A 12,201-nucleotide genomic window follows, 5' to 3' on the forward strand; every position below is an offset into this window, starting at 1 on the left:
AAAATTGAACATCTAAATACACAGATGAAAAAAATTGAGATATGCTGCAGTAACATTGCAGTAAATTTTTTACATATGGAGGTATAAATTTGGTTTTCACCATCACCTTTGATTTAGACTGGTCGATCTATTACGATATTTTCGTCTTCATCAAAGTACTATACTATATATGGATCAGTTTATGAATATTACACATAGGTCAACAAACCGTGCAGAAATATCTACTCACATTGTTGGGCAAATTAGCGCCTAAGACTCTCCACAATATAGTTTGCATACAAGTCCCTGCACAGGAATAAAGCAAATATATGCTCAAGAATTATGAGAAAAGGAAATGCACATCTTCAAGACTTCAACCAACCACATGAATACGAGTAAGGAAAACCAACCACATGGATGCCTTCAAAACACCAATTGCAACTATGAAAAATATCACTACACACTCCAAACCAGGACAATTTCATTTTGTACTGAGAAGGTATGAAATGACTGCTCTCATAACTTCAGGTTTACAATGGAGAAATACCATTGTTGTTTTGGTCTATGCATAGGATGTAAAAAAGTAGTTGGTAGCTTATGTTCTAACAGAATACAGAAAAATGCTATTCATATAAAGAAAGGGTAACTTACATGGAGAGCTGTATAGCGTCATAAGCATTGGTGGCTGGCAGAAATTCATCAACAGCAACATCCTTGTTCTCATTTTTCTTGTCTGTTTGATTATTAAGGTGAAATACATGGTTAATAGTCAAATTCCAAAAGGGTGAAAATGGAACATTTTGGTTGAGCAAGAAAAATAAAGAGCCGACATTCATTATAATCTTCAACAAAGGATACAGTCTTCAAAAAAACGGCGGATTTCAGCCAAGCGATGGGGTGGAAGCTCTTTAATGTCCGTATAATCACGGTATTCAGGATCGTCAGCACAGACAGCAATTATCTTGTCATCTTTCTCTCCCTGTTCTCGCCAAGATAAGTCAGGTATTATCTTCTCCATTTATTAAACACGAAGGCGGTTTAAGCTGAATGAAGAGTACCTGATCAATCATAGGCATGAGGCCGATAGCTTTAGCCCTTAGAAAGCATCCTGGAAGAACTGGCTCCTGGTAATGATGGCGGAGATAGTATTATTGTCTTCAAAGCATAGAGAACTCTTAAATATAATATCCCAAATAGGTTACACCCAAGCAGACTTCTATGAGTTTCAAAAGACAATTATATATGGTTCCATGAATATCAACATTTGCCTCATAATGAATCTGGCAGAACACCCAGGCATCGATCAAAAATGAAAATTGCAGCAGAAATCCCTAAATATAAATTACGATGCCTGCTAATAGCCTTGTTGAATTTAGTAAAAAGCAACAATCCATGTATGGATAGTCTCATAGCTAATAAAACTTCATGAAAATCATGTAGCATAGTGCAATATACCAAAACATAGATTATAAGACTAGAATTTTTTGGTTTAGTTGTATTATAAATATTTGGTAAATTTTCTAGACCAGCATTTTACCTGCATAATGACCAACACATCCATCGGGTCACTGTCTTCACAGAGTGTGCGGGGTATGAAGCCATAATTATGAGGGTATACAACAGATGAGTAAAGAACTCGATCAACCTGCATGTGCAATCATAATAAATAATTCTGTATCAATTTCAATTGTTCTGCACATCAGTTTGGTATTTACCTTGATTAGACCAGTTTTCTTGTCAAGTTCGTATTTCACCTTACTACCCTTACTTATTTCGACTACCTGCAGAATTTATGAAACTTGGAGTCAGAAGCTCCAGTATATAGCAAAAGTGTTTCTATTATCACGAGGAAAAAAGCTAACTAATCATTTAGCTATAAAAACCGGATATTCGTTTATGCTTCTGAATTTTTGTCTGAACAATTTCTACATCAAAACATGGAAACAATAAATATAGACATATCTGAAAGGACTTTTTTGAGTCAGACTACCATGCTGTAAAACTAACAGCATTTTACATCTGGTTGTTACAGAGGTAAGTTTGTAGGATGAATCCTTTAATATCTATGTGTCGATACTTGGTTGAAAAATTGAATGAGTGACAATTAGCATTCATTCTGATACCTCAATTAGTTCAAGATTGTTACTAGAATATGAAAGTGCAAAAAAAAAATGTATATATAATATACATACACAGTTGAAGATCTTGGGTGCTCCAGGTCCTGCGCTGACAAGTTCGCAACAACATTACATGGTTTTTGTGTCATGATATAAATTACATAGGATCGAAGTAAAAGACACATGCCTATCTCAAGATCATGCCAAGGATGAGCAGCATCATTTTTCCTAGTCATGGAAGAGAGTATCCTTTCATTAAGAGGCAGCTTCTGCACAACAGGGATTTTTTCTGACTGCTCTGTAGGTTGTGCCATAACTGCAGGTAGATGCATTCAGGCTATCAACAGATATAAGCTTATCTCACATAATTCCCAATACAGTTGAAGCTATGAATATTTGTCTATACGGGGACAAAAATTATGGTTAATATAGGTTAAACACAATAATTTTATGTACACTCAGAATCAAAAGATTTCATGAATCCAGGGTTTTATAAATTAAAATATACATGTGACCATTAGTGCTGCTGAGCCATTGATAATGTTTAAACCAATGCAACATGATTTTGTGACTTTAACATTCTCACTTCATTCAATAACTGTGTATAGTTTATAAGGTATAAATTCCTAAACAGGCCAGAACAACATGAATGCAATCTAGCTTCATGCTAGTTAGAGGATGGAGTGAATGTTAAATGTTCCCAACATATAGAGAAGACAACCTTATGTGAAACAACAAAATATGTTCGTATCTTAGCAATATTGTCGAAATTTAAAATCACAAAAAGAAACATAACAATCCTACACTTGCTTTATTTACTCATGCTGCGAGACCATTTACAAACTCGTGAACACTGAAACAATGTAAAATAAAAAGAGAATACAGATTATAGCATAACTAAAATATATATTTATAAGGCAAAACAGGTCGATCGTAGGCAAAAGAATGTTGGCTCTTCTTAACGCTTCTGAAAGCATATGAATATCCGGCGTTTATATGATTAGAGTTGGGGATCACAAAGCATAAATATCCATCAAGAAAAAGCTTTACACGTATGTGCTGTTTTATCTTACGCAGCACGGACCAAAAACACAACAGCGAGAACCGTGAGCATTATTATTATAGACATAGTTATTCACATAAAATTTATAAACACTCAAGCAATCGACGCTCTATAGCAAACGATCAAACAACACACATGAATCAAATCAAGTGAGCACGCTTAAAACCGTATAATCAACTGAAGCATAGCATAAAAAAACCAAATGAATATGAAGAATACAAAAACACTGTAAAACAAACGGATCTGCATATGAGTCGTATGGTGAAAGGAATTTTTACCTGAAACGACGAACAGAGGCGAGACAGAGCACAGGGGGAAAAAAGGTGTCTGCAGTGGAACGAAAAGGCTCAGATCTCCGTGCGAAGTGCGAACGATACTCAGCGTGAAAATGAAGGCAAGCGTTAGTTATTTATGCACGAGGGAATAGAATTAGAGAGATAAAAACCCTAGAGAGAGACAGAGGAGCTGAGTAAATGCAGGCTTCCACTCTACTGCTGCTTCCCGCTTTGTTTTCGTGCTAGGCTTGTTTGCCGTTGAAAGATGGAGCATAAATATGAAATACCACAAATTTCAGCACTTTTTCTCCTTTCACCAATTTGGAGGAGCACGTGGGGCCCAGGACACGTGTAGAGTTCCTGTTGGAGAGATAGTGGACTGCTTTTCTCTTTTTGTGGGGCCACGAACACGTGTTGAGTTCCTGTTGGTGCTATATTGAGCTACTTCTTATCAAATGAAATAGAGAAAATTACCAAAAGAACCTAAGAGCATCCGCAGCAGTATAAAAACCGCCGTCCATCCATCCGTGCCGCTGAGCAGGCGGCGTCAGTCCGCTGATGGAGCTCGTCCGTCCGTGCCAGCGGCACGGCGCTGCTCTTAGCTAAGAGCACGTCCGTGCCGCTGAGCAGCACACGTGGCATCGCCTTATTCGCCAACGGCATAACCGTTGGCTTATTTAAATTTTCTTTAAAAAAATGCAAAATTAATAAAAAAAATGTTTTTAAATAAAAAAAATATATTTTCCCATTTCTCAAAAAAATATATTCGTTTTCTCCCCACTTTTAATTTATTTTTCAATTTTTTTCTCATAAAATTCACATTTTCATCTATAAATACCCCCACTTCAACACAAAAAAATCACATTCTCATCTATTCTATCATCATCTACATTCTCTCATCTTTTTTCCTCATACTCTCTCATCTAAATTCCCACCACACTACACAATTCCGGCTCCAGCGATCACCCCTCCGGCAATCGCGGTTGGAACCACGATTGGTTCGACTCCGGCGAATTTCCTAGTCCGAAATGCAATTTACGGCCCCTCCTCAAACCCAAGGTTCGCAAGCTCCGGGTGGCTACCGTCCTTAACCGGTGCACAACCTAAATGCCTCCGGGTTCGGGTGGGCACCCGAACCCGGATCGGGAGGGAGCAGCAGCTCTACTCCTACTCTTACTTCTGTTCCTACTCCTACTCCTCCTGTTCGTGGCACCCGCACCCCATACACTGCGGGTGAGATGATGGCGATGTTCAAAGCCTACTTGGCAGTCTCCGAAGATCCGGACGTCGGCACGAACCAAACCGGGGATACGTATTGGTGGCGCATCACTCGCCTCTACAATGAAACCCGGCCGGGGGGAACCATCTATCGCAATGATAGTATGGTTCGCAATTGCATGTTCAGATGCAACGAGACAATCGGGAAGTTCCAGGGGTATTACCTCCAGGAAGAGCGGTCGGCGGGGAGCGGCACGACGAGCTCGACATCATCACTGCCGCCTTGGCGACCTACCAACGCATGGAGTTCAAAGCGTTCAAGTACCTCGATTGTTGGCAGGATGGGAGCCTACATCCGAAGTATAGGAGGGGCATAGTAGCATCCTCCTCCAGCTCCTCTAGCAAACGATCGAGGTCGGTAGCCCTATCGACGGCGCGCCTCCGATGATGTGGCTACCCAGGCTTGCCGGAACTAACTTGGGTAGCCCCGACGCCGGCCCGAGCAGTTCCCGCCGACCGCAAGGAAGGAAAAAGCGACGACCACCCGCCGTCGCGCCCCGACTCCACCCGCCCCCGCCCCCGCTCTAGCTCCCTTTGTCCCTCCTCCACCCCCGAACAACACGTTGTGGACCCTCTTGGGTCAACTCTATTTGAACGATACGTCTAAGATGACTCCGGAGCAACTTGCAACACATGAGCAAATGATCCGGGGTCTCAAGAGGCAATTGGGGTTATAGGACTAGTCTTACACATGTGTAATTTTTATTTTCTAGGATATTAATTATGTATTTTTATTTTTTAGTATTTTACTTATGTAATTTTTATTTTTTAGGATTTTAATTATATAATTTTTATTTTTTAATGTATTTTTATAATGTAGAAATGTTTTTAATGATTGGAGTATTTAAATTGAATAATAGAATGGTGGGACCCTTGAGCTTGTCCTTAGCTAAGAGCATGGATGTGGGTGTTGTGCTCTTAGCTAAGGACAAGGAGTAAAATTGGGTCCGAGCCCACTTTCGTGCTCTTAGCTAAGAGCACGGATAGGGATGCTCTAATAAAGTTGTTTCTATATTATTGGTGAACAAATTTGGAGTATACCAACTCGTAGAACATTATTAATTCTGTTTTTATACCCCTGAAAAAATATGAACTATAATTTTTCCATGAAAAATGTGAATTTTCTAATTTTAGAATAGTTAAACAACAGATTATTCCTACACATATTACAACTTAGACCGTTACACACTACATTACTAATGATATGAAGCTTACTCTTCACTAACACTATTTACACCTCCATCATTTTTCATCTCTTAAATTACCAATTATACATTAAAACTCGCGTCAAATCAAATATTTACTTTTTTAAGGAAGGAGAGAGTATTTTACATGAGCATAAGTATTTAAAAATTATTCCCCCATCTATAAAAACTAGTCTCAGTTGTAGATAACAACACGAATTTTACTACTCCATAATTGATCAAATAAGAAAAAGAAAAATAGAATGCATATAAAATCTCATAGAGAAAGAGAACAAGTGTTGTACAATTCATTTATAGAAATGATAGACGTATTAAAATAAAATACTACTCCCTCCGTCTCCAAAGAGTACGAACTATTTCTTTTTTCTTCCATCCCTAAAGAGTGTGAACTTTCTAATTTTGAAAAATTCAAACAACTACTACCCCTACACATATGTACAACTTATACCATTACCATTAACACTTATACCAATATAATAATATGGACCCCACTCTTCACTAACCTTATTTTCACTACCATTTCTCTCCATCTCTCTTACTTTTCCCCTTATTTATTAAAATCTGTGTCGAACCCAAAGTTCATACGCTTTGGAGACGGAGAGAGTAGGAGTATTTTTCAAAGACATAAAAAGTAATCGTAAGAGCACTCATAATGGGGGAGGGGCCCGAGGGGAAGCAGTGTTGACGGGGCGAGGAGGGTATAAGTGATGGAGGGCAGCGCACCACTATCGGGGTGTTTCAAGGTAGGTTGGGCAGTCGATTTTTAATTTTTTTATTCCAAATTCAAAATTCTATAAATACAATCATATTTCATTCCAAATTCACTTCCATTTCATCTCAGTTCACTTTCATTCAGACAAAAGATGAATTTGAATGACATTTTTGCATTCAACCATGATGAGCGATAAGAGATGGAGGACAACTTTGTGCGTTATATGGTTGGAATCTTAGGAAACCTGTTGAATGGTAAGTCAACACAGATGTTGTATTATGTTATCGGTTAACATAATCGAACGATAGTCCTTACCAACTGTTGAAAGTGAATACCGACTGTTACGAGGTTAGCGAGATGAAGACAAGGGCAAGCTAGGGCAAAGGAAATAAATTGACGGCCAGTAATGGGCCAAAGAGGTAAAACCCCAAAGAATCATTTACTTAGGTGCGGTTCTACATCAACGCGTCAGAAGACCCCATCCTGAGCAACAATCAAAAGTTCTGAATATTTTGGGAACAATTACTGACCAGTTAAACGCGAGTAGCCCAAAAGATACGCCCAAGCGTGATTGTGGCATGCTGCGAAAGCACGGATTTCGGGTGCAGAAGGACATGATGCTATTCATCGGCATCTTGGCCAAAATCCAAAATACGTGGCCTATGAGCTAGATTTTTGTCGACATTATGCGGAAGGAAAATGATATCTTCTCCGAGAAGGAGAAATGTGTTTTCAAGTTCTAGGACATCATGTCACTCATCTAAAGTATGCCCAAATTTAGCATTGGGATCGACTGAGGCTGCTCACAACTACTCCACGAGTAGGGGAAGTGCATCCATTAAGACGATGGAGGAACCCGCCTCGTCTCCCAGCACTCGTCGTTCGATGGGAACTAAGGCGACAAAAAGAAAATCTAGGGTAAAGGCTTCACCGGGTCTGAGTCCTTAACCCGACTCTTGATATAGTTGCTTCATCTATGGGATAACTGATGGGGTTGGCAGCGGAAGCACAAATAAATCAGAGAACTAGATCTATTTAGCAAATTATTCAGACAAATTCTATTCGCGCAATTATCACATGTATCATGCACATAACTTGAATTAAAACATGCTTTTGATTAATTGAAACCTAAAACATGCTTTTCTACGGAAGAGAAGTTATACATTCTTGATTCTCCAAAGAATCGCGGATGGCTCACTACTTCTCCACGTGTCGATCTTCAATACTCGACCACGGATCTTCTAATTGGTTCCCGAATCGTATTTCGATATAATTGTGGGCTGATCTCACCAGAATACTAGGACTCGAATAAAGAATAAAGAAATTCTCATGGAGTAGAACTGACAAAATGTCCAACCCTAATAGGGGGGGGAGGGGGGACGAAAATTTCAATGAAATAATGTGTCTATTTGTCTCTCATTTATTCTTCTATTTATATTAAATTCATATTTAGGCCCAGACAGGGATCTATGGAAGGTTTTGGATATGATCTTCCCCAATTAGCTTAGAACTAATTAAATTGAACCCACAATTTAATACAAGTTTATATTGAAATATTATTTGCAGCCATTTTAGATTAAATGTTTATTTCCCGCACTTAAGATAGAATTGTCAATTGATTAATCATTGTCTACTATGGACGAAATTAATTAACTTATTAAATTCAAGAGTGGACTTAGCACGAAACACTTATTTATTAATCATAGAGTAATCAAACTCCAACTAGCTAGGTTCTGAATAATAAAACCTTGTTTCACGCTCCTCTTGAGGATATTATCAAACGAGACTCAGCTCGCCTGCGTTTCTACATAATAGCAATCCTAGCACCACTAGACATTAATCACCACTACCCAGTATATCAAAATTATTGGGTTACGAAAAACCCGCACCATTTGATAAGTCAAAGTAGTGCATAATCAATATTGTATGCTCAATGCTAACGTATTGTTGTGATTTATAGGGTGCAATTTAAGTACACAAAACAAGTAATAATTCCCTAAAAATACTACTTCTACAAGTATACAAATGTGCAATGAAGTATAAAAGGTGTCGAACCCATAGGAAGGAGATTAATTGCTAAAACTAGTAAATCTAACTAAAAAGCAGTAAAATAGTTTAATTTTGAGTTTTTATGATCAAGAGGCGAGTGAAGGACGAAACAAGAAGGAAAAATTCAAGGGAATCACGATAAAGAGGGAAGACTACTCCTAGCTTGTTTCGGGTCGCTTGTTCACATGAATCATAAAGTCTAATTATTTTCCATTATCTATCGGGATCGTGTTAATTTTGCGCTCTCACGCAGCTGAGCACTGATCGTGGAATTTTACACCTAAGATAAGCTGATCACGTCTCCTAGGCTCTACTCACCAACCCCCTACTCCTACAGTCGCATAGTAAGCTCGGGATTATCTTCTAAGAACGTTCAACACACAAGATCCACCCCAGACTATCCCCTGATCAGTTTTAGCCTAGGGTTCCTTATCTATGTTAGCTCCATACTCCAAGTTAAAGAGACAATTGAAGTTAAGGCCATTACCGGATTAAGTTTCCTAAAAAAACCCAAAACGGATTGAAAATAAAGACATAGATAAGAATCAAAACATGGAAATCAATCAAAACACAATCATGGATTCATATTTACAAGCTTCCCTAACTAACTAGAAGTAATCCCTAAAATCTAGCCACTCATAGTGGGCAACAATACAAGAAAACAAGTAAATGCTACCATATGAGCAAGATTAGAGAAGAATTAGCCTCAAGCTTCTTCTTCTTCCTCCCGAAAATGGACTCCAAACCTCTTTCTCTCTCTAAAAATCGTCTCCAGCCGCCAAAAGATCCATTGGGAGTCGTTCCCTAGCTATTTAAATAGTTAGGGCTGAAAAAACAGGCCCAGTAACAAATGCCAAGTCGGGCGATCTGCTTAGTGAAAAACGCCCGGTCGCGCATTTTGCACTGCATTGCGCAATCTTCGTAAAACAGTCGTATCTTCTTCTACCGAGCTCCGATTGAGCCATGCGAGGTATCCACGTTAAACTCTTTCGAATGTGAATGTAATGGTGGACTTGTAAAAGTATTTTAAACTAATCTTGAAGGGCTGATTACTGATCAGATTCAGACCTTTGTTTTTTTCCTCCTCTCTCTCTTATGGATTGGTCTTTTGTCCTACAATATATCAAAATGAGTCCATTTTTCACCTAAAAATGTGTGTTAAAACAATACAATAAATGACTATAATTTAATTCACATCACATATGTAGATTAAGAAATAGTTATTTATCAAGACCTCATCTTTCAGTATATAGCATAAAGACACGTCTTGCTGTTAGATCCGTTCAGTGCTATACCACATCAATGTCATCCTATTTCACTAAGGCTTAGAAATAATTGCACGGACATTGCAACCTTTCTCGACAGGTAGTCTAAGTCTATCTAGGTTGTGAAATTTTTTTTTTCTTTGTTCAGAACTGACCGTGTTACCTTAAAGTGAACAACGCCCACAACCGGTCTACTAAAACAAAGACTTAGACTTTGTTAAGTTTCTTATACATATAAACTTGTAATAAAACAACCATTAAATGTAAAACATAACAATATTATGACAAAAATAATCCTTTTTATTCCTTGGAAAATAAAATAAGAGTTAATACAATATCCAATTACTCGAAAGGTGATTTCTAGTATACAAAAGTCTACCAATCTTCCACTTATACTCAAAGCAGCTTTTCGAGCATACAAAATGTGCTAACAACGTCTAATTCTCCCACTTATACTGAAAGCGATTTGAGGTCTTGTATGAGTCGAACTTCCATTCCTTCAACATGGCGATCGAATGATTTGACCGCTAACGCCTTCGTGAAATGATCCGTCAGGTTGTTCTCTGATGTAATCTTGACCACTTGTATGTCTTCTCTCTGCACTATATCTCTGATGATATGATACTTCCTCTCTATGTGTTTGCTCGCTTTGTGAGCTCTTGGTTCTTTCGAGTTTGCCACAACACTAGTATTGTCACAATAAATGGTGATGCTCTTGGGCAGATTCGAAACCACACCTAAGTCTAGAAGGAAGTTTTTCAGCCCTACAACTTCCTTTGCAGCCTCCGAAGCAGCCACATATTCAGCTTCCATTATAGAGTCCGCAATGCATTTCTACTTTATACTCTTCCATATATGACGGCACCACCTCCTAAGGTGAACACTTATCCAGAAGTAGATTTCCTCGAATCCCGATCAGCCTAGAAATCTGAATCGGTATATCCTAAAGGACAAAGCTCGGTTGCATTGTAAACTAGAGCATAGTCTTGAATTCATTTCAGGTACCTGAGTATGTTCTTTACGGCAGTCCAATGTTACGGGCCAAGATTAGATTGATATCTTGCTACCATGCCAACAACAAAGCAAATATCAGGTCTTGTACAAAGCATAACATACATGAGACTACCAACTGCCGAAGCATACAGTATCCTTCTCATGTCTTCTATCTCAGATGGTGTTTTGGGACACATCTCTTGAGATAAATGGATTCCATGTCTAAAAGGTAGGAAAACTTTCTTGGAATCCTGCATGCTAAAACGCCTAAGTACAGTTTGACGTAAGATTCTTGAGACAAGCACAACATTCTCTTTCACAGTCACGAAGGACCTTGATACCTAGAATGTGTCCAGCTTCTCCAATATCTTTCATCTCGAACTGGTTTGATAACCATATTCGTACTGATGACAACATTATTTTACTGTTTCCAATTAGAAGAATGTCATCTACATATAAAACCAAGAACACTACATTCCCTTTTTCAACTTTCCTATACAAAGCTTTCATTTGGGCACTTTTCGAATCCAAACGACTGAACAGTTTGATCGAAACACTAGTTACAAGATGAAATAATTATTTTTGGATGGAACAAGTTGAGATAGTTTGCTGAAATGTTTATAGGTCGTTCCTACCTCTAGGGGTTAGGCGCTCGCTGATGAATGCATCATCAAATTCTTTAAGACAGTAAGTAGAAATTGTTGCTTAAGATGTTGGGTTTATGTTTGAAAGATCCAATCCAAAGAGCTCATTGTTGAACAGAGTGCCAAGACGAACATGAATGTGGAGGAGGTTTCTCTATAGCTCGGGACATTAAACAAAGACTTTCTGAGACAAACTCAAAGGCTGAGGTATGTATGTCAGCTTCTATATATTTGGCTTAAAGATATTGAGACGTATTCGGTGTAAGTGTAGCCTCAGATCATAAAAATTCCCAACCAGACCAGGCAGGGGGGCCTGCCCAGGCTACTCAAAAATCAGCATGCCTTTGAAGAATGGATGGCCAGATACATTATCCCTTAAAATTAACTTTTTTGACCAGGAGATAGTCTTTGCTTAGACGATATCCAAATTGCTTGTATAATATCACCCCTATCTCTAATTATTTTAGATGCTACACAGTTGTGTTTTATTTACATTTATTGGATATAATATACTATTTCTCATGATTTTCCTGATCCTGGTAGTCAGTTTCTCTTTGTAAAAACGAATAATAAGTATTGGCTGTGATATAGTATTTCTCTTTGAATGAATATGTACTGAAG

At 38.3% G+C, this 12,201-nt stretch overlaps 1 protein-coding gene across 2 annotated transcripts; it reads right to left on the reverse strand.

Annotated features, from left to right (window-relative positions):
- LOC125212641 (soluble inorganic pyrophosphatase 4-like) lies at nt 1-3,710 on the reverse strand. 2 transcript variants are annotated; one of them, XM_048112861.1, is made up of 10 exons: nt 3,605-3,710; nt 3,438-3,486; nt 2,284-2,412; nt 2,172-2,200; nt 1,695-1,760; nt 1,517-1,624; nt 1,038-1,103; nt 838-958; nt 631-712; nt 1-285 (listed from the first exon to the last, which is right to left on the reverse strand). In XM_048112861.1, exons 3-10 carry the CDS (start codon nt 2,408-2,410, stop codon nt 243-245), a joined length of 642 nt encoding a protein of 213 aa, XP_047968818.1. In that variant the 5' UTR covers nt 2,411-2,412; nt 3,438-3,486; nt 3,605-3,710; the 3' UTR covers nt 1-242. The 2 variants fall into 2 exon arrangements, with proteins under 2 accessions (XP_047968818.1, XP_047968828.1); XM_048112871.1 differs by having other exon boundaries at nt 2,284-2,433; nt 3,438-3,703.
- Nucleotides 3,711-12,201: the final 8,491 nt, after the last annotated feature.

Source organism: Salvia hispanica, chromosome 1, assembly GCF_023119035.1.
Source record: "Salvia hispanica cultivar TCC Black 2014 chromosome 1, UniMelb_Shisp_WGS_1.0, whole genome shotgun sequence".
NCBI lineage: Eukaryota > Viridiplantae > Streptophyta > Magnoliopsida > Lamiales > Lamiaceae > Salvia > Salvia hispanica.

Bases quoted from the DNA above. Each gene is read 5' to 3' on its own strand.
- LOC125212641 (XM_048112871.1), bottom strand. From the start codon at position 2,428: ATGCATCTACCTGCAGTTATGGCACAACCTACAGAGCAGTCAGAAAAA. The intron at 2,201-2,283 runs GCATGTGTCTTT...TTGTCAGCGCAG, and splicing joins TTGGCATGATCTTGAGATAG to GACCTGGAGCACCCAAGATC. The intron at 1,761-2,171 runs GTATGTATATTA...TAAATTCTGCAG, and splicing joins CACCCAAGATCTTCAACTGT to GTAGTCGAAATAAGTAAGGG.